This window comes from Gallinula chloropus (assembly GCF_964237585.1).
Source record: "Gallinula chloropus genome assembly, chromosome: 10".
NCBI lineage: Eukaryota > Metazoa > Chordata > Aves > Gruiformes > Rallidae > Gallinula > Gallinula chloropus.
In genome coordinates, this window is record NC_140095.1 from 20,875,860 (window position 1) to 20,896,962 (window position 21,103).

Below are 21,103 nucleotides of genomic sequence, written 5' to 3' on the forward strand. Positions count from 1 at the left end.
AGAGGCAGTGACAGGCTGTACAGAAAATGCTCAGTCTTTCTCAGCAGTGAAGAAGGTGACTGTTCCTCATATTACTCCTTCTCTGTACTTTTGATTCTCAGTATCTATTTTTATGCCTAAGTCTCTGTTTCCATTGGTTCTGAAGCCACTGTTTGGTGCTTAGCTTCCTACTTTATCTGAGTTGTGTGAGCAAGAATGAAGGGAAAAGGAGACATCAGCATCACTTATCAGCATAATTTTGTAACACAGTAAATTTCTTGTATTTCCAGAAGGACAAATGCAAAAATTCTAGGATGATTAGGGGGAAGAAATATAGAAAATCAACATGCAGAGAGAATGTGAGTGGATGACCCAGGCAAAAGTGGAAGAGGTAGGAGGACTGGCTGATAATGGAGTAGAAAATACCTGAATGGACTAGAGATAGAAGATGGAAAGAAAAGAGAGGAATATTTAGTGGAAGGAAGTAAGATGGAGAAAGGTACAGAAAACAAAATGGAAAACCTGGGAGGATAGTATAAGTAAAAGATGGAAATGTGAAGTTAAGCTGTGGCTAGTAATAGAGGAAAGAATATTTCAGGAGAATACATAAACAGGAAAAGCAGAAAAGGATGAGTAGACGAGCCAGACTGGGAACAAGAAGGCAGCACTGGCAGATTTAAACTTGCCCAACTTGGATTTTCATTTAGGAGAGTGTAGGAGTCATTAGTAGAGACTTGAACTGATAAGACCATCCAAGACTAGTAGACAAAAAAGAAAACATCCTTTGAAGTAACTTTGTGCCAAATTGTACCTATTCCTCAAAAATATGGCTTAATGGAAGATCCTTCAGATTTGAGATCTTCTCATAGGGTGTGTGAAGGTAACAAAATACATGCCTGAACATGAGAATAATATGTATGAAATGATTCACATGCAGGTATGAATGGAGCTCCCCCAAAATAGGCCAATAGACTGGATGATAATTAATTTTTGTAGATAGGATAGAAAAAGTGTGACATAAGTAATATTAAATTACAACCATAGAGCTCAACGTTTATGTATTTTTAAAAAGATTAAAACCATAGTGAAGCATAAGAGATGCTACTGTGCATGTAATGATACTGGTTATGCATTGTCTGTGCCACAGTGTCATCAGGACCTGGTACAATCAACAGGAATGGAAAATAGTTTATCATCACTAAGACACACACAGAGCAATGTATGTATAAGAAGTGACACAAAAGTTTTAATCTTACAAGGACTGTGGCTCTCAAGAGCCACAATACTGATAAAGGGAAATGCATCAACCAAAACTTTCAGGAGAACATTTGGCAGTAGATGTAGCACTTACAGGCTTTTTGGTGACTTTAGGAAGGTAAAAGTTATTTTGTCAAAGTCCCAGTTGTTAATGCCCTTCCATTTAGAATGGCACAGTGTGTGACAGTATGATCAATAAATTACTGAAAGGATTTTGAAGTCATCAGAAAAATACAGCAGAAGACAAACAGAATGAGTCAGAGAGATATCCATCCTTGATTTTTAGACTACAAATGAGAAATAACTGAAGGTACATTGGTGACTAAGAGAAACAAAGAAATGTATTTTCCACGTATCTCTGTGTGGTTTGTCTGAATTCAGGTTTATAAAGCAGATCTTTCTCCATACATAGACCCCCCCACACACACCTTTCTTTCTTTACATGCTAAGTTCTAGAATTACAGCAAATACACTGCTGAAAAGGATAAAAAGAGTTGTGACCTAAATACAAACAAGATTTTTTCTGGCTGTTTAGTAGCCATGGTTCCCATAACAGCAATGCTTTAAATAGTATGGCTTCAGATGTCTGGGATTAAAAAAGCCCCAAGAACTTCACCAGTGAGACTCACACAAATGTGAAAACCTAATTTAAAACACTGCCAATCCAACGGGGCAATTTGGCATCATACCTATCTCAAACAAGGGAAAGGCAAGTTGCCTGTGAAAAGGTGGCTTGTCAAGTAGTAATTCGAGTGTGGAAGATGACTTGGACATAGGAGAAAAGAAGTTGAGGGTAGATATAATTTTACTTTGCCTCATGGATGCATTTTGTAGTATTTTTAGGAGGGGGGGGAAATTCTGTGTTCCCAGAAAATTCCATGCAGAAAATACAGACTAAATCCTGAAAGAGATCTGGTTCCACTTTAGGGCTCTGGTTTAGGGGTTGTTCAGGAACCTACTCTCCCATTTTTTGGTATCTCTGAGCTCAGATTGCTTAATTGAGACTGTCAGAGGCTTGTTAGGCAGGGAGCCACTGTGGGGTATGAATCACTTTCACTCCTGCCCTTACACAGCCTCATCTGCAGGTAGTATCTTCCTGGTTGGATAGTACTGGAGACATGGGTCGTGACCAGAAACAATCCTGTGAAGTGAAAGGTGGGGTTGGACTGAAGTAGCAGTGTGAGCATCTCTTGATACTATCAGGTTGAATTTTCCCACGATCTCATGAGTATCCACAGGATAGAAGATGGTGCTACTGTCCCACCATCTCACTGCAAAAGACTGTAAGTAAGAAACTCCACAAATTTGAGTCATTCCCTTACAGTTTACGGGGATTGTTTTCCACTGTGGTTGATGTAATCTGGCCTGTGACCGATGGCTGTTCCTTTCCTCTGGACTTGATTTAATTCTAAGTAAGGCAGACAAATTATAGGCACCACATGCAAGCAGGCACAGAGAGAAAATCTAGTTGTTTTTCTAGAGAATGACACAGTTTACCTGCTTGTTAAACTGCATAAATTCTCTAGGCTCTGTACTTTTATTTTCATACAGTTTTATCAGTAGGCAGAAATTGTGTGTGCACAGGATAGTTTGCAAGTAATCTCATTGTTGCTAAAAGCCTACATACTGCAAAAATCTAGACCCTGATCCTTGGAGCTGGTGACTGCCCACGGGCTCAGAAAGGAGCACCATCGTGACACTGGGTCATTTGCTATGGTTAAGGAGTGGGAGTTGCTGAGGGTGAAATTATTTACAAAGAAGCAAAATGTCTTTTCAGAGGTCAAAATACCTTGGAGTTCGTCAGTTAACATGTGTTTTCACATTTTCCTGTTTTCTGACATGTCTTTCTCTTTCCTTTTGCTGTGTGAGACTCAGAAATAGCCAGAGGAAGGACTCTGCATAGTGTTCTGCAGTGGAGCAAACTGAACACCGATTTAGTGCTGTTCAAGCAAATTTATGTGATTCTGGTGGCAATGTTGTATAAAACCAGCCCTTGTACAGGTGTGATTTGAAATGGCTGAGCTTTTCAAGGCCCTAAATACCCACAGAACTATATCTGTGTATAATTATATCACTGCCAAAAGAAATACCTGCACAGAAATATTTCTGTGGCACTGCATTGAGGTGCTACTAATTCAGCCACTTCTATTTGTAGAGCTTTTCCAAGGAAGTCTTGCACAGGAATATGAGTACTAAAATAGGTGCTACAACCTCTAGCACAGATAAATATATTACTGTCTTGATATAGACTTTTTTTTTCTTTGCAGGACTTGATAAAATCAGTATAGTCTTGGGTTTGTACCATTTAATTTAACCAAGCTAATTACAGTGGGGTAATTTTTGCATGTCAGCAAAGCCCAATAGGCACGTGTATGTAGATACTCATGCAGGCAGTATTCCATCACTTCAGGGATTATCAGGTTTATCAGCAAATGGATATTTGGTGCTGGTATGTTTTCTTAGCTGGTTTTGCTGCAGAGATGGATTCTGATGCTTTTGCTGAAGTGGATTGATCTGAACCCACTGGGGTACGTTTTTGTTTAGTGAGCTCTGGAGGTGTTTCAAAATTCAGTGCTTAGATGAAAGTTCAAGAAATTACTGGAAATCAAAACTCCAGGAAAAAAATACCCACAAAACCCCAAAGCAAACACTAGAAAGCTTCTAAGCCTCAGTTCAGCTGAAACTGAAATTAAGTTTTTCTGTGTTTCAATTTCTGCCTTTCACTAGAATAATCAATATTACTACAGACCAGATCCTGAAATGTTTTCTCAGTGGAATTTTTTCCTGAATTAAAAATCGTGGCCTGCAGGACTGACTCAGCATTACCACTGAAGCTGCTGAAAATAACTCAAATTATTGTGTCCATGAATGTTTTTTTCTATAGATTTAAAAGGACTTGGGGAACATTTAATCAGAACAGAACAAGGTTCAGTATATGACTTATAAACTGTGTAGTCAGCATAAACTGCATAAAGGTAATAATTAGAGAAAGACTGTCACATTTGTACAGTGCTACTGTAAATAAGCCAAACTACAGTATTAATTTGTAAAATGAAAATTAGACTACCTATTTTATTGGTGCTATAAAACTTACCAAAAGGCAAGAAGCCAGACAACCCTAAAACTTCCCATTCAAAAATTAGGAGAAATAGTTTCTAAGAACCAGAGGCTTAGAAATGTATTTAATGGGAATGAAAATACTATGGAATATGCTCTAGGATGGCTCAGGTAAGTGTACGTGTGTGCATCATCTCTGTTCGGGTTTGCTTTCTGTAGTGTTGTGCAAAATTTTGGACATGCAAAGTTTTAATTGTCCACAGAGAGACAGGTCAGGAGGGAAGATGAACCTTGGAAGGATGTAAATAATGAGGTGGGGCAGGATTTGAGGGTTCATCAACCCTTCCTTGCTGGGGAAGCCAGCTGGAGTGCACTAGGATAGAGCCTGAATGTTCATCAGAAGTAACTCAGTAAGATTTCTTGCTGGTATGAAAACTCCTGGATGTGTGTTTCATTCAGGTATTGTAAGAAAATCAACTTGTGCCCAGAAAAGCACTGCCTAGGGAGTTTTGTTTTCACACCACCACCTCAGCCACAGGCATTGTCCATTTCCAGGAGAGGCTGTACCACATGTTCCTTGAGGCAAGATGTTAGATGTTGTGGTGGTGATGTGGCTTTTGACCTTTTTTTTTTGATGTGCTGTGTGTTTGTTAGAGGACTTTGTGGCTGTAGACATGGGAGGTATGGAGCAGAGATGATCCATGGACTGTCTGGATGAGAACACTACTTGATAGCCAGGAAAGCTGAGGGTGTGTCCCTTCAGGCTTCTGTTTTATATGATGACAGCAAGTTGTTTTGACACATGGCCACATAATCCATGCATATTAGTGATGCTATAAGGGCTTTTTTTGTTGGTTTTAAAAAAAGCTTTTAGCAGAGTATTTGGGTTTTTTTTGGGGAGGGGTTTGGGTCTTTGGATTTGTTGTGGTTTGGTTTGGGGTTTGGTTTGGTTTGTTTTTTTTGTGAGACTGTTGGGGCATTTTGCTCTGGATCTGTGAATATTGTGAACTTGAAGGTGGGTAGCTAGCCAAAAATGTGAAGCTGATTTTTTTTTAAGTGTTTGGCTTCTGTTTAGATGACTGGATGAAATGGGCACATTTCCACATGTTCTAGGCACTTGGCATCTCTAACTGCCCTTGTTGGTCTGCACAAACTTGCATTTATCCTACTTGAAAAGATCAGCAGGGCTGGGTGGTTCCACAGCAGTATTTGCAGACACTGGAGTACATGGCACCTTAGAATAAATATATGGGCAAATATTTAGACCACAAAAATGGGCTGAGAATCAGAAGAACCCATCAGCCAATATGCAAATAGGGTAATTGTACCCTGAATATTGCCTCTTCTGATAATGGGGGCTGCTGACTGACTGGTAATCATTTTTAGTGGTGCTGAGTCATATTTAGGGCAATTGTTCCCTGGGGTTTAGGGATCAGGTACATTATAGTAAAAATCTTGAGGATTTAAAGTGTAAGATTGTATTCTCAGAAGTTGTCCCACATGCTGGAGGGTGCCCAGGCCCACAAAGAGCAATTGAAAAAGTTCTAGTTAAATATTGAGGTCACACTTGATAGATCAGCCCAATCCAGACAGTATTCACTGGGCATTCCAAAAGACTCTGTGGGGTAAGGAATGGAAAAATACCCCAAAAAACAGGGAGATAAATACTAGCAGAGAAGCAGTTTCTGCACTGGGTAATAGGTACAACTTAACTGCACTCCTGGAGGACTGTGTTGTAGGATCACAGAATACCAGGTTGGAAGGGACCTCAAGGATCATCTAGTCCAATCTTTCAGGACCTTTCTGTCCCTGCAGTTTGGTGACTTTGATGTTATATGAACGAATGCTTAAGTTTATTGCCTTTGCTGAGACTTGTGGCATTAGGGTAAAATTTACTGGCACTGCAGGATTCTCACCCCCACTGCTGAGTTTGTTTGCAGACAGTTTTCATGGTCCTGTGTTTTGTCAGTCCCCCATCACAAGCATAGAGGAGGAGGAAACTGCAACTGGAAAATAGATCATATTCCATCTTCTCTCCAGCTGCCCCTGGTCGCCTTAAGCCTGTGTATCGCGTTGGGTGAGGAACTGAAGCCCACCCTGAATGCTCATAACTCATGGGTGTGACTTGCAGAATTCTACCAGCCAAGCTGCTGTCGGGGCATGGTGGCTGCAGCAAGGGCGAGAGGGAGCTGAGCAGGAGGATGGAAGCAGGGCAGGGGCTGGGCAGAGGGACTGTGCCGCAGCAAGGATGAATCTCCGAGGGAGCAGAGGGGCAGGTCTCCAAGAAAGAGGTCGTCAAACGTACTGCAGCAGCACACAGACGGCACCAGACCTGGCTGGAGGCCCGGTTTTTTTTTTTCCGGAGCCCTGCGCTGATTTAACCCTCCCGAGCGGATGTACTTTAGCACTGCAGCAGCGGGGCCAGAAGTGCGGGCGGTTTGCGGCCCTTCCCTCCCCCGCCGCTCTCCTCCCCGCGCCCCCGAAGATTCAGCGGCGAGGCCGGGGCGGAGACGAGGGGAGGCGGCGGCTGCGGGAGCCGCACCCCCCCCCTACCGCCCCCTTCCCGGCCGAGAGCCCGCGGCCACCGGGAGCGAGGGGTCCGGCTCACCGAGGGGCCGCAACACGTGGGTGAGAACGGGGCAGGGAGAGCGGGCTCCGGCAGGCAGCGGGCTCCGGCTGGCAGCGGGGTCCCGCGGCGGCGGCTCCCGCCGGCAGCCTTGTCGCTGTTCCCTGCCCAGGTGCTGAACCGGCGCCAGCCGCGGCTTAGCATCCTCCCCCGCCTCCTCCCGCGCAGCAGCTGGAGCAGGAGAAAGCGGATCCGGCGAGTCCCGGTCCCTCCTCCTTCCTCCTCCTCCTCCTCCTCCTCCGCCCCCCCGGAGCCGCCGGAGGGAGAGAGGTCGGAGCCGCCGTCTCTCACGAAGCCGGCGAGCATGGACCGGCCGGCGGCGGCGGAGCCGGAGGCGGCCGGCGGCTGCTGCTCGCCGCTTGCATGAGGCGGCCGGGCGGCGGCGGCGGCGGGGAGTGAGGCCGGGCCAGGGCCGGGAGAGGCGGCTCCGGGCTCCGGCAGCTCCCCACCTCCTCCCCCCCCCTCCCCGCCCCGGCTATGGCGGCGGCTGCTCGGCGGAGCCGCGGCGGAGCGGTGGTGCTGGGCCTGCTGCTGCTGGGGCTGTGCGCCGGGCGGGCGGCGGGCGGGCCGCTCCGCTACTCGGTACGGGAGGAGCTGCCGCACGGCGCCTTCGTGGGCAGCGTGGCGAGCGACCTGGGCGTGGATCCGCGGCGGCTGGCGGCGAGGGGAGCGCGGCTTACCTCGGGCAGCGGCCGGCAGTACCTGGAGCTGGAGCTGGGCCGCGGGGCACTGCTGGTGCGGGAGCGCATGGACCGCGAAACGCTCTGCGAGCTGAACCCCACATGCTTCCTCAGCCTGGAGCTGGTCATCGAGCAGCCCATCGAGGTGCACAACGTGGAGGTGGAGGTGCTGGACATCAATGACAACGCACCGCGCTTCCCACGCCAGGATTACCGGCTGGAGATCAGTGAGTCTGCCGTGCCTGGGGCCCGTTTCCCCATCGAGAGTGCCCAGGACCCCGATGTGGGCACTAACTCTGTACAGAGCTACCAGCTCAGCCCTAACCGCCACTTTGCCCTGGACCTTAAAGGCTTCCAGAGTGGCAGCAAGCTCCTGGAGCTGGTGTTGCAGCAGCCGCTGGACCGGGAGCAGAGTGCCCTGCAGCAGCTGGTGCTCACTGCTGTGGATGGTGGGGACCCCCCCAAGTCTGGCACTGCCCAGATTTCTGTGCGAGTTGTAGATACCAATGACAACCCACCTGCCTTTGACCGCTCCACCTACACTGTGAGCCTTCTGGAGAATGCCCTGCCTGGCACACTAGTGGTCAAACTCAATGCCTCAGACCCTGATGAGGGCTCCAATGGGGATGTGATCTACTCCTTTAGCAGCTACACCCCGCAGAAGGTGAGGCAGCTCTTTAGTGTGGACCCACACTCAGGGGAGGTGCGGGTTAATGGTACCTTGGATTATGAAGAGTCATCCTCCTATGAGATCTATGTGCAAGCCACTGACCAGGGCCCTGTCTCTATGGCCGGGCACTGCAAAGTGCTGGTCAACATTGTGGATGCCAATGATAACGCTCCTGAGGTGGTTCTGACCTCCCTGTACAGTCCAGTGCCAGAGGATGCAAAGGCTGGAACTGTGGTGGCCCTGATGAGTGTCACTGACCAGGACTCAGGGCTGAACAAGCAGGTGAGTCTGCGCATTCCTCCTGGTCTCCCATTCACACTCAACTCCTTTAAGAACTCCTACACCTTGGTCACCCAGGGCAAACTGGACCATGAGAAAGCAGCAGCCTACAACATCACAGTTACAGCTACTGATTCTGGGAGCCCTCCTCTCTCCTCCCAAAAGGTGATCCATGTGGAGATCTCCGACATCAATGACAATCCTCCACGCTTTGAGGAACCTGTATACTCAGTTTACATCCCTGAGAACAACCCCCTTGGAGTGTTGCTGTGCACTATCAAAGCCACTGACCCAGATGTTGCTGAAAATGCTTATGTGTCCTATTCTCTACTGGATGGGGAGATTGAAGGGCTGCCTGTCACCTCCTATGTCTCCATTAAATCCAACAGTGGCAACATGTATGCTGTCAGGTCCTTTGACTATGAGACACTAAGGGAGTTCCAGGTGATTGTCCAGGCTCAGGATGCTGGGATCCCACCACTGAGCAGCACTGTCACTGTCTACATCTATGTGGTGGATGAGAATGACCATGCTCCACAGATTCTGTATCCTACCTCAACCAACACTTCAGCAGCCCTGGAGATGATCCCACGCTCAGCGTATGCTGGATATTTGGTAACCAAAATTATAGCCATTGATGGGGATTCAGGACAGAATGCCTGGTTGTTCTTTCACCTGGTGTACACCTCTGATCCAGACATGTTCAGGATAGAGCTCCATACTGGGGAAATTAGGACTACTCGCAAACTGGGGGAGGACAGCACACCTACTTTCAACCTGACGGTGGAGGTGAGAGACAATGGAGAGCCACCGATGTCCTCATCAGTAGCCATCACTGTTGCCGTGGTGGACAGAGTCTCCAAAATCATCCCTGATCCAAGAAGGCACATTAAAAGTCCGAGCAATTACTCAGAGATCACTCTCTATCTCATTATCGCTTTGAGCGCCATCTCCTTCGTTTTCCTTTTCACAATCATTGGGCTTACCGTTATCAAGTGCTACAGATACAGTTTGTACGGGGACTCCTGCTGTGCAGGGTCCTGTGGGGTCAGAGAACGGTCCCCTGCTGAATTGTACAAGCAGGCAAACAACAACATTGATGCTAGGTTGCCCCAAGGTTTAAAAGTACAACCCCATTTCATTGAAGTGAGGGGCAATGGGTCTCTCACTAAGACCTACTGCTATAAGGCATGCCTAACTGCGGGGTCAGGAAGCGACACTTTCATGTTTTACAATACCTGTGGCCCAACAGGAACTACTGGTCCCTCTGCAGTGATGACTGAGAGGCATCTGACAGGACAGAGTGGGCAGAGTGCACAAAACCTGATTATACTTAAAAATGACTCCATTACTCCTAACGAGGTGAGGATGCTTCAGCACGGTGCTCTGAGTGAAACTATGCTTACGGAGAGGTTCAGACTGGAAGACTCAGATTAAGTGTGTTCCCTTTGTGCTCACTGACATGTGGCTATGAAACATGGTCCTAATGAATCTAATCTGTGCAATGCATTTTGTTTCTAGGTAAATACTGGGACTTTCAGGGTCGGTTTGGTAAGTTCGGTACGTGCATCGTTTTTGCAGCAGGAAGTGTTTCTTGCCTTTCTTCCCTTGTACAGATGGGAAACTGCCTGCTGTCACAGAGTGCTAGAGAATGACATGTTGTGGTCTTAAATTCTTAACACTAAAACTAATATTGCAAGGGGGGAGGGGGAGGGAAAGGCGATTAGCCTGGAAATCAATAGATTACTTTATGGCAGTTATAGATATTTGCTACTACAGTGACTACTAACTGCAAAGCTGTTGCAAAGCTGTTGCATTTAGATTGTTGCAATAACATGCTTTGCTTACTAATGCAGGCATGTTTCAGTTGCCTGAAAGCTGCCATCCCTCCTTGGATAACATTCCTTCTGCCCAGCGTTGCATTGCATGCTTTCTGGATGGTGACAAGCCAGTGACACCTTTGGAGAGAATTACCACAAGTTACCACCGTGAGGTTTACAGCGTGGCAACTTCTGACCTGCCAGGTTGCAGTCAAAATTTGCTTAATACCTATGGTTTAACCAGCAGTGTATTAACCTTTGGAAGGTTTTCCCACAGTGAAGAATTAATGGTTGCTTTATGCTGGCATACAGGCAGTCCGCAGCTCCTCTGTGGTCTGCGTGCTCTGTACACTTTCCTTTCTACACACATCAGAGCTAAACACAGAAACAGTCACAGAGGAGATTAATTCTGGTTCACAAAAGAAAAAAAATTGGCAATTACTGAGTGGTGTTTGCACCCTGCAGTTGTGGCAGGTGCACTATTAGGGTGTGTATTAAGGTGTGCTATGCCTTGAGAAAGGGCAAAGTTAGGGGAGCGGCTGTGGTGGGATGGAAAGGGGTCTGACTTGTGTATTCTTGCCACAGAAATATGATTTGTTTCTTTATTTCTTTATACTTAGGTATGTAAGCAGCTTTTGCAACTGTTGTTTAGTTACACAAAGATGCACAAAGCTTAAGGATGAGCAAGTTTGCCATAAAAATGCATTTAGAGAGTAATGATCCTCCATTCAAACCAGTCCATTTATACTTAATGTAGTGGTTTTTTATAAATCACTGTGGCAGGGTATGGGGGAAGTACTTTTTCTACACAGTTTTTGCAACTTAAACTCTTTCCAAGTATAATAAAATGCCTGGAATTTGTTTGATATGGGCAGGAACATGAGACATGCTCTATAAACACGAATGCTGAAGAATCAGAGAATGAAATATATGCTTTAAATTTGATTTTCTGAGGGAAGGAAAAAAAAAAAAAGGGAGCAATAATTGAAAATGGCTTCACTTTGGATGCAAGACCAGGAGAAAATTAGTTTAACAGACAGATTCCTATCACATTTTAGGGATGGCTCCACTGCATGCAATGAATTAGCAAGTTTTAAACACTGGTGCAGATGAAGCAGAGGCAGCAAAGCCAGCCTAAACTTGGACTGCAGAAGTAGAGAGGTGTAGAGAAGAAATGAATGAATGCCTGTCTGTGTGGAGTTATCCAAAAAAAGAGGAGTCAATTATTCAAGTAGTTCTGTGTGATATAAACAGAGGTGAAATTCTGACAAGTTCTGCTCATCACAAGTTGTATTTTTAGGCCTCTGCTTCATAAACTGCTGGGTGCTACATGCTATGAGGATGCCAGGGGTACATTTAAAAATAGGTGAATGCAATGGCACTCACTAATTACTGGTTCCTAACTAATTACATACTATAAAATCCCATCTTTCCCTTGTTTCACACTCAGCATATGCACTGAAAATACTGTCCATTGCTTAGCAACACTGAATTCTGCTTTTTAAGGATAATTATCTTCATGTTACTAGATCTTTAGAGAACTGTGTTTCTCTTTTTAGATAAAGTGAACTTTCAATCTGTCTGTACAGCCTGTGCCTTCACCTGAGAAGCATAGCAACAGGCATCACTGTCCTCGAGTTGATTTAGGAGATTAATCTCTGATGTGGGTGTTAATTTTGGAGAATATGATGGGTTGGGGGGGTGGGGGGGGTGTTACAGTTTTTGGAAATGGATCTTCTGTTAGTTGTTCAGTGCTGAGGATGGTACCAGGTGAATGGGCTTTGTAAATGTTGTTTATACAATGACAGGAAAAATATTCCAACATTACTTGGGATTAATCTCAGTAATGTTTGATGTGATAACATCTTGGTACCTTTCCTGTTCACTTGTATGGTTGAAGATGTTGTTAATTACACTAAGTTGTGACTGACTTCATTTGCTTATTAGAAGGATGCAGTGGAAGGGAAAAATGATGCTGAGGTTGGGTAGGGAATTCTTTATATCTGTTGAAGTGCAGATTCTTGTGTGACTGGTCTGACTGGTCCTGCTGGTGTGTGAATGGGAGCTTGTTTCTGCAAGATAGTCTGTGATCCTCTATTCACCCTGCTTGCTGTATGGTTCTTTGTGGGTTTATAAGAGCATAAGAGGGTTTATAAGAGGGTGTTTTGTAAAGGAAGGAATGTACTGACACTTAGAGCTGCACTGAAAACCTTGGCAACTCTTACTGCTGGCAGGAGTGTGGCGATAAGGATCGGAACGCGGTGTAATAGGTAACCACAGCAGGGTGACCAGGCAGGCAGCGTGGGCAGCAGATAGAGACAGCCAAATACTGCAGCTTCATTCCTGGCACTGCCTGAGGCTGTGGGCCGCTGGATTCCTGCCTTTCCAAAGGGTCGGCCACAGCTATGATGGGGTGTGTGAAGATGCGATTTTGTTCCTGGGCACTGCTGCAATGATGATGTGATGTGTTCAGGAAAGGTTTCAGTGCTTTAGTCTGGAGTCCCTTCCCTCAGATACCTGTGAAGATGCTGAGTGATGTCTCGGTAGTGTCTGCTCCCTGGTTTGTCTTTTCATCTCTCCCTTCTTGTTCTTCGTGCCCTGTGGGGTTAAGCTCATTCATTAAGTTTTGCATCTCATGACAACCTTTTCCCTTCAGTGCAGGGAGCAGCAATCAAACCAACATATGTTTTAACAGGAGTTTGCTGCCCCGGGGGGGCCAGACTGTCGCATTCCTAGTGATGAGTGGGCATTCTGGATACTTGACAGCACTGGCTATAAACTCTTCCACATTTCCTTCTACCCTTTTTCTGTGTGGTGACACACGTGGCTGACAAGATCTGAATATAAATCTGCCCGGTGCTCTCTGCACACTTTTCAGAAAGCAGTACAAAGCTGCAGTCAGTGATGGTGTGACCCAGGGGTTTGCTGGCGTTTTATGTCTGTTTGCTGTGCTTCTGACTCTTCCTCTGGATTTTGCACTTCAGAACCGACTTGCTAAATGCATAGGAAAAACCAAGCAACACTCGAGTTGAAAACAACTTGATACTGCTTTAAAAAGCAAGCCTGTTTTGAAGTGCCTAAGTCAAGTAAACCCACAGCATTGTCTGGAGCAAGAGATTTCCCACAGAGGCTTTAAAGGTATTAATGGTGCAATATCTCACAATCTCTGTTCAAGAACTTAAGCCTTTAAGAAATTCTCTTCCCCACTGACATTGTAAAGGTTAACTATAAATGCTTGTTCTTTTGTTTGGTGGCAGCATCTGAACCTGTCTTACAAAGCAGGGACAATGCACTGCACTTCAGGGCAGTCAGGCTCTTGGTTTGATGTTTATTGCTGTGCCAGCAGAAATTTGCATCTACTACCAAGTTCTCTCAGAACTCACTTTACAGAAGTACTTGCCTGTTCCCTTCGCCTTAAGTTTCCTTAGTGTAAGGAAAGCAAATGAACACGGGCAGGAAGAGAATCTCTGGGCTGCTGAATTACACCCTTTTCCAGTTTCTATTCAGATTTCTTTCTATTCTATTCTTGATTTTAAAATCAAGAATGATTTTATCATTCTTGTATGATAAACACATGTTCAATCTATAAATAGTTTGTTTTCCACACCAAATTAATTCAAAACATTTATGAAGAAGCCTTTGTTTGCCCACATCTGTCAGCTTCATGTCACTTGAAAAGCAGCAGAGCTGTGTGCGGTCAAGGGATCTTAAAAGCCTTTTATTATTGCTTCAAAGCAGATCTATTTGATAAATATACCTTATGTCATTCTGTCATGTGTTTGTGTGGAAATAGCGACGGAGTGGGATGCTTTTAGCAATCTCATCATCTGGGGACTGTTTGTAAATGTTTGATTCACACTCCTTTACCTCAAGCAGGCCCTGCTGTAACTCCCACTGTGATGGTACAATGAAGTGAATGATGGTCTTTGCATTGGTGTTCATCAAAACAGGATCAGTACAACATCATAGAAATTTAGAAGTTCTCTCTATGGAAGGAATTTCTGTCTCTGTTTCCCAGGGACAAATCCTTGCTGTGTGTTATCTAAAGAAGAGCACAATGTTTGTAACAATGGGTTTTCAACTGAATTTGTTCTTTATGAACCAATGAAAAGCTTCCTTGCTGTGCAATCTGAAAAGATCAGTGTGAAATTTTGCATGAGCTTTTTTTGTGACTAAGGTGGCTCCATTTTCTATTCTATCTTCCTTTGTTTTTCAGATTTTCCAGTAAGGTTGGTTATTTATGCTTTGTCACTTTAATGTCTGTGGTTACATGGTTTGCAGAGTGTAACCCTGATGCCTGGAGGAACCGACAGGAGCAAACTGTTGATGCAAGGTGCTCACCTGGTGCAGTGAAAGTAGGCGCCTGGATAGATTCAAAATAGGCCCCTGCACTTCAGTAGGCCCCTGGATAGATTTTGACTCGTCTCACAACTATGATGATGTTGCTAAATCAGAAAAAAAAGGGTGTGATGGGAGAAAGGGGGAATGATTGATTACTTTTGTGCTGGATTGTGTGGTTTCCCTCTCCTCCACTGATGAGAGGTCAGGACAGGACCACTGAGCATGATACATGGCCTCCAAAAATCTCTGAGGGCAACAGCAAGCTAAGGTTACCTTAAATTTAGTGCCATGGGCTGGCATGTGATAAATGGGGGTTTGTAATGACTTGGGAGCTGAGGAGGTAAAAGGAACAAGAATCTCTTTGTCAGCACTGTGTGGCTTAGCAAGAATGTGGGGATATACCAGTGGGAAGTACCTGATCCGCTTCAGAGTCTGTATTCCTCTTTGTGCTTCCTCTCTGTACTCATGCTTCCCAGCCAGCTATTTCTTGTGCTGGTGGTGTTGATGTAAACTCACTTCTCACAACAAAGCCTGTGACCCAGCTGTGCAGGGGAGCCACTTGACAGCCCCTGTACAGACTCCTGTCCCCTGGGATTGTGCTGAAGACTCTGGTCTGCTTTGAGATGGGCCGTATTGTGTCATGACACAGTGACCATGCGCTGTGTGACATCACATGTCCATGTGGCAGGTTTCAGGGGGTGATCTGGTAAAGGGGGACTGTTTGTAGCCAGAGGTAGAAGTCAACTCAAGCATGCAGGCTGTGAATGCCTGATGGGCCTGTAACAAGGAGCATTTGCTGCATCCAAACTGGGGAGAGATATTATCAAGCAGGTTTGTTTCTTCTGTTATTGGTCACTCTTTTTTCTTGCCTTCCTTACTCTTAATTGCCCTGTCTCGTTTAAATTTGTTTTGAAAAAGCTTTTCTCTTATGACCAGAGGAACTTCAAGAACTATAGTCTGTAGTAGTGCAAAAGGAGAAGCCAGTTACATTGTCAAAATTGGAATTTCAGCAGTTTTGCCAGTCACAGGATGTTGCAAGTATGAGACAAACATGCATCTCTTGCTGAGGTCTGTACCCTCACAGTCAAGCAGTGAGCACATGATAAAACTGGGTGAGAAAAAGTCTGGATAAGGGCAAAATGCTGCCCAAGTGCCTGCTCCTCCTGGTCTCCTGCAAGTCAACTGTGGCAATAGGTTTTTTCAATTTTCAGAGTGTATTTTTCTGATCCTGTCCCTTCCTTCCTTCTTCTCCCCTTCTGGGAGCTGCACTAGAGCCCTGCCTAAAAAGTAATAGCAGATAAAAAACTGTTGATATAAGTAGCTACAAGATGCCACAACTTCTGGATAGTAACCTTTGAAAAGACCACAGTGTCCTAAGTGGTGCTGTTCCTGTTATATTGACATGGTAAATGTTGGTCAGTGCATGTGACGTGAATGAATGATGAATTTCTAACTGATGAGTTTCTCTTGCCAACATCACCGATTTATGATGTGGTGCCTGAAAGTTGCCACTGGATTTTTGTCTTCTAGCCAAGAGCTGGAAAGACAAAAATGTATATACTGTGAGTGAGTGGCCAGTTTCCTCTTTTCTCACTCCTACCCAACTTGTGTCAGACTTTTCCAGCACTTCAGCTGTGTTTTGCCTGTGACTATTGTAAAATTCCTCCTCCCCACCCTGCCTGTAAACCTGTGCAAATTAGTAATCCCCCACCTCTCCCATTACAAAAAAAGAACGAAGGGGTTTTCCCCCCAGTCCCAGCCTGGCTGTTCCCCTGCTATAAACAAATAAACCCCCAGCAGAGGAAAAGCCAGATCTTCTGGTGTAAGCACCCTTCATACATCATGAAAGAAAAACTCAGGTGAAGGTCTCTTGACTGTGTATTATTTTGTATCCTCTTTCATCAACTCTTCCTCCATGGTTGACTTCAGAGTTGCTTTCACATCCCTGGGACTGGAGCCAAAAGGGAATAAATCAGAAAATACTGGAGCCACTCATAATGGGCTCCTTGTCAGCCACTTTCTGCTAAAGTCAGCAGAACCTGAGCATGCCAGAGAACTGGGGGCTAAATGGGAAGGAAATTGCTAGCATGGATGTTTAATGTGTGGTTGCAAATAGCAGCCTCCTCCCTTTGTGTAACTCAGACCATAAAGAATACTGGGATGCACATCATCCAAGAGCATCTCCCTCTTGAGTGATGCTGAACCCGGGAAACATGGTGATAGAGCAATAGTGTAAATTGTAATTGCTCCATTTTTATTTGAATAAAACCTATTGATCCAGGGAAAAGCATACCCCAAACCTCAAGAGGAAGAAGTTGGCTTTAAATAATTCAGAGCATTCAACACTTTCTTTTTCTCTTTCAAGTAATGGGACCAAATTCATTTCTGATCTGCCTCCAATAGCTTGAAGAGAATTAAACCATTACTGTCATATATTTTGTGTGTGTTTGGCACTGTATGAGACACACCAGGAATGTGTGTAATCCATTATGTTCCTGGACATAAGTTCTCTCTTTGAATTCCAGTGCCTGAAGTTAAGCACTGCCTGTGGTATCACCTACAGAATAATGTCTTGAGAATCCTGAGAAATAACCTTGTTATGTGCTGTGGGCTTAATTTTAAAGGACCTGAGCTGGCATTCATTGCTGTAGTTCAAAATTATGGGATGGTCCCCTGACAATGCAAAAGAGATTTTTCTGGAGCAATTTTTGATCCACAGAGGATTTCTTAATGATCTCTTTGTTTAACAAGCCTTTCTGCAGCAGGTCAGCAGATGCTGAAGTTTGTTGCTCAAAGGGTATTTCTGGCTATTTTCTCCTTCCACCTCTTATGCCCTCTCATGAATATGGAGAATGTAGAGTCGTTCTTGATTAAAAAAAAAAAAAAAGACAAAAAAAGAAAAAGAGCAAGTCTGCCTTTGATAAAAGACTTGCTGCAGTCTGCAAATCTGATAGCATCTAGTGCAGTCCTCTGCAGTACACCAAGTGCCAGCAGAAACCTCAGGGCAAACAAACTACCCTGCATGTCCCCTTCACATTTTAGGGCTGCATTTTACACACACTCTAGGTGTTCAGTGCAGCAGCTCGAGTTTCCTCAGCTTATCAGGTAAATGAACAATTATGGATTTATAATGTGTGTTGTTTTTTTTTTTCCTATGCCCTATATGTTGATAAATGTATGAAATATCTGTCCACTAATTTCCAGCGTTAAATGTCATTCCACAGAGATCATCCCTAGCCAAAGGCTTTGGCATGCAAACAAGTTTCTTTGGTCCAGGAAAAATCTCTGTGTGTCCATTTGAAAGATTCCTTAGATTTGTAAAAGGATTTGGCAGCTCTGAAAGTTCACAAAAATTGAGTAGCTCCATAAAGACTCTTCTGACCCTCTTCTGACCCTCAAATTAGCCAGATGCATATGCTTCTCAGCATGTTTCACATACACTAACCACATTATCCTGGGGTTTTCTTTCTACAGCCAAAACACCCCAATCCTGACTGGCGATACTCTGCATCTCTAAGGGCAGGAATGCAAAGGTAGGTGTGGTCTTTCCCCACATGAAGGGGAATTCCGTCTTTCTCTCCTTTGAAAAAGACAAAGCTGTTTGGCTCCTCTGATGTCCTAGACGGATGTTATCTGTACACAGAGCTGGGAAGCAAGTGAGTTCTGCTGCTGTCGCTTCCAGTCTCCAAGTGCTACAGATCCAGTCTTACAGCTGTTATTACAGTACCATAGAGCTTTGCTTTTTTTTTGGTGTTTGCCTCCTGCCTTTCTATACACTGACTGTCAAGGCATAATAGCTCCAATTATTGAATTATTTAACTGTGATTATATACTTTTGTGTTTACTTTAAATCTCCCTGTAATCATCTATGTTGATACCTTTCAATAGACTCTGCAGCACTGCTGCATTTTCTGTCTCTCATTACCATGAAAGCTCGCTGCTCCTGCAGTCGGTTTATTAACCACATGGTGCAATCAAGACGATTAACACAGTTTAAAGGACATTTTGAAGACATGAGGTGGATTTTCAAAGGAGGAGAAGTGAGGCTGTGTCCAAATCTCTTTAAAAGCCCTTTGCTTAACATCACAAGCAGTCTGTGCTGTAATTTGGTACTCAGTACAGCTGGAAAAAAATATTTATTATAAAGGTGGTTTTGTAAAGCCTAAATAAAATAATATCACTGTTCTCCCTTACTGAGCAGGTCAGAACAGTGGTTATATATTCAGGAGTAATCTGACATGATTAATAAAACTACCTTATAGGTTTAGATGAAATTATCTGGCTGCAATAGTTCCTAGTGGCACTACAAGGTCCCTTTCCCCAAATTGTTGGTATGGTGGGACTGTAGTCATCACCTTTTATCCATTATCCACAGGGCTGAAGAGCCTGCAAAAGGTTGAAGTCCAAAACTGAGATTCATCTGGTCCATTCCTGAGACTGTTGCGTGTGTCCCCCTCCAGCTGACTCCAGCAGCACTTGTTAGCATCCTACAATATATGTGTGATGCTCAGTAGTGGTTGTACTGAGACAAACAGTTGTGAAGGGTAGCAATAAAAGGGAAATGTTATAAAGCCCAGGGCAGAGGGGAACCGTGTAATCTAACTATGATATCTGCTCACTCAGTGCTGTGCATGTGGAGGAGGCAGGAGTCCTGCGTGGAGGACCAGGAGGGCCTGATCAGCAGTGGCCAACTGTCTCCAGTGCTACTCCAGGTAAGGCTGTGAAAATCCAGAGCATATATGAGGCATTAATGTCAACTGAAGTAGACTTTCTAATGCTTCCATCTTAGTTTTACTTCTGAGTAAAGTTCTTGTAAATTAGTCTATGGAATCTAGATAGAATGCAGTAATAAAGCATAAACCGTATCTTTTTCTTTCCCGGGTCTCAAATGAGCACTGGAGATAAGAGTCCTTGATCCCCTGTCTTTGACTTTGGAGATTATTGGTTTGTGTAATGAAAGGGCTTCAGTTCTGATGTGTGTATTCAGATTCAAAGTGCTTGGGACTAGACCTGATTTGCTTTTCAAAGGAACAGTAAAACTGGGCTAGGAGCTTATCGGTTCTCCCTTTGTTACATTTAGAAACCCAGTAAGTCTATTTGAATGTCTCTTCTCATTTTCTGTGGTGAGATCAGACCTACTTCCTTGCTGGCTATTTTTGTTCACTAGTAATGGATGACAGAAACTAAACTATTATTTGCTTGTCAAAATAAATAACCAAAAATACATTTTAGGATGAAGCTTCATTTACTCAGTCACTGACTGATGACTTCGCAGCAGTCAGTAAGAATTGGCTAAAGGTCCTCATTGAGTTCAGAAAAGAAAATCACCTGTTTCTTTTGCAGTACAGGCAATAAAATATTCTCCCTTAAAATGTCAGAGCAGGAATGATACAGGTACCAGAGCAGGCGCTCGCTGGTGTGGTCAGCAGTGTCAGTCACGTCCAAATTAAACTGCCAGCTTGCTGGATGCTGTGTAGGGTTGTGAGCCCTATATGACAGCTCTGGAAGCATTTTGAGCCCCCCAGAAATTTAAGTGAGGAGCCACGGTCCTATCACAGAGACAGGTCAAAGACTGAGAAGTGGGGTCTCTGGTAGAAAAGATGTGAGATCTGCTTTACTTAATACTTTTTGGTGCAAAACTTTCTCTTGACTTAAAATGGGGATTTTACCTGGATATAAAAGGCTGAGGAGATTTATCATCACAGTCACAGCAAATCCTTGAAATAATGGTGCCCAGCAAAACCTGCACTGGTGTTGCAGAAGAATTGTCTGCAGAAACAGATTTGGAAATTAATGTAGTATATAATAGGCCCCTAGGCCATAATTACCTGGGGTTTGTGTGCTCTTCCTTCTGTTGCAGGTTGTGCAGGAAGAACAGAGCTTGTGCATGTTCTGAAGGGCGTGTAACTGTTGAGTTTGCATTTGAAAATGTCACCACAAATACACTCTAACCTTTACAAGGGCTTCCCTCCGGCTTTCAGCTGCCCTGATCATCCTTGACTGAGCTCTTAGTGTATTACCTTATACCAAGTACAATAGGGATGCAAATACTCACCCAGATGTTTGTGTGCTGCTAGTGCAGATTTCTAGGTCCCTGAATGTAAATGTAAAGGTAGGATGGTCCTTTCTTCTGGATTCCTCCCTACTATTATTTGTGGGTCTTACAATATTAGACTCACTTTGTGAACCTGAACATCTCTTTGTTTGGGGAACAGCACTAAGCCCTGAGCCTTATTGCTCTTTCCCTCCATGACCATGCACCTGGGCAAGAGCTACATGCCTGTCATGCCTGTCCAGCTTTGTAGGCTGGAGAAGTAGTGTGAGGAGAAGCTGGCAGCAGGCCCTGTGGAGCTGGGCAGGTGGAGAGGTGACAGTCCAAGTGCCAAGGCTGTTT

At 44.6% G+C, this 21,103-nt stretch overlaps 2 protein-coding genes across 2 annotated transcripts in view; both read left to right on the plus strand.

Moving 5' to 3' along the window:
- LOC311195501 (uncharacterized protein) overlaps positions 1 to 7,286 on the plus strand; it is a gene marked incomplete at both ends in the record, with an annotated part of 36,494 nt that extends 29,208 nt beyond the window's left edge. Inside the window, one exon of the mRNA XM_084268905.1 lies at positions 6,699 to 7,286. Within this exon, the coding sequence (XP_084125031.1) occupies positions 6,699 to 7,286 (588 nt within the window). The remainder of the gene's footprint in view (positions 1 to 6,698) is intronic.
- Positions 7,287 to 7,396: 110 nt separating this feature from the next.
- The window catches only part of LOC311195472 (protocadherin alpha-C2-like), a gene marked incomplete at its 5' end in the record, with an annotated part of 45,111 nt that continues 31,404 nt past the window's right edge, over positions 7,397 to 21,103 (plus strand). The window contains 3 exons of the mRNA XM_084268876.1: positions 7,397 to 9,910; positions 18,184 to 18,242; positions 19,333 to 19,421. Of these exons, the coding sequence (XP_084125002.1) occupies positions 7,397 to 9,910; positions 18,184 to 18,242; positions 19,333 to 19,421 (2,662 nt within the window). The remainder of the gene's footprint in view (positions 9,911 to 18,183; positions 18,243 to 19,332; positions 19,422 to 21,103) is intronic.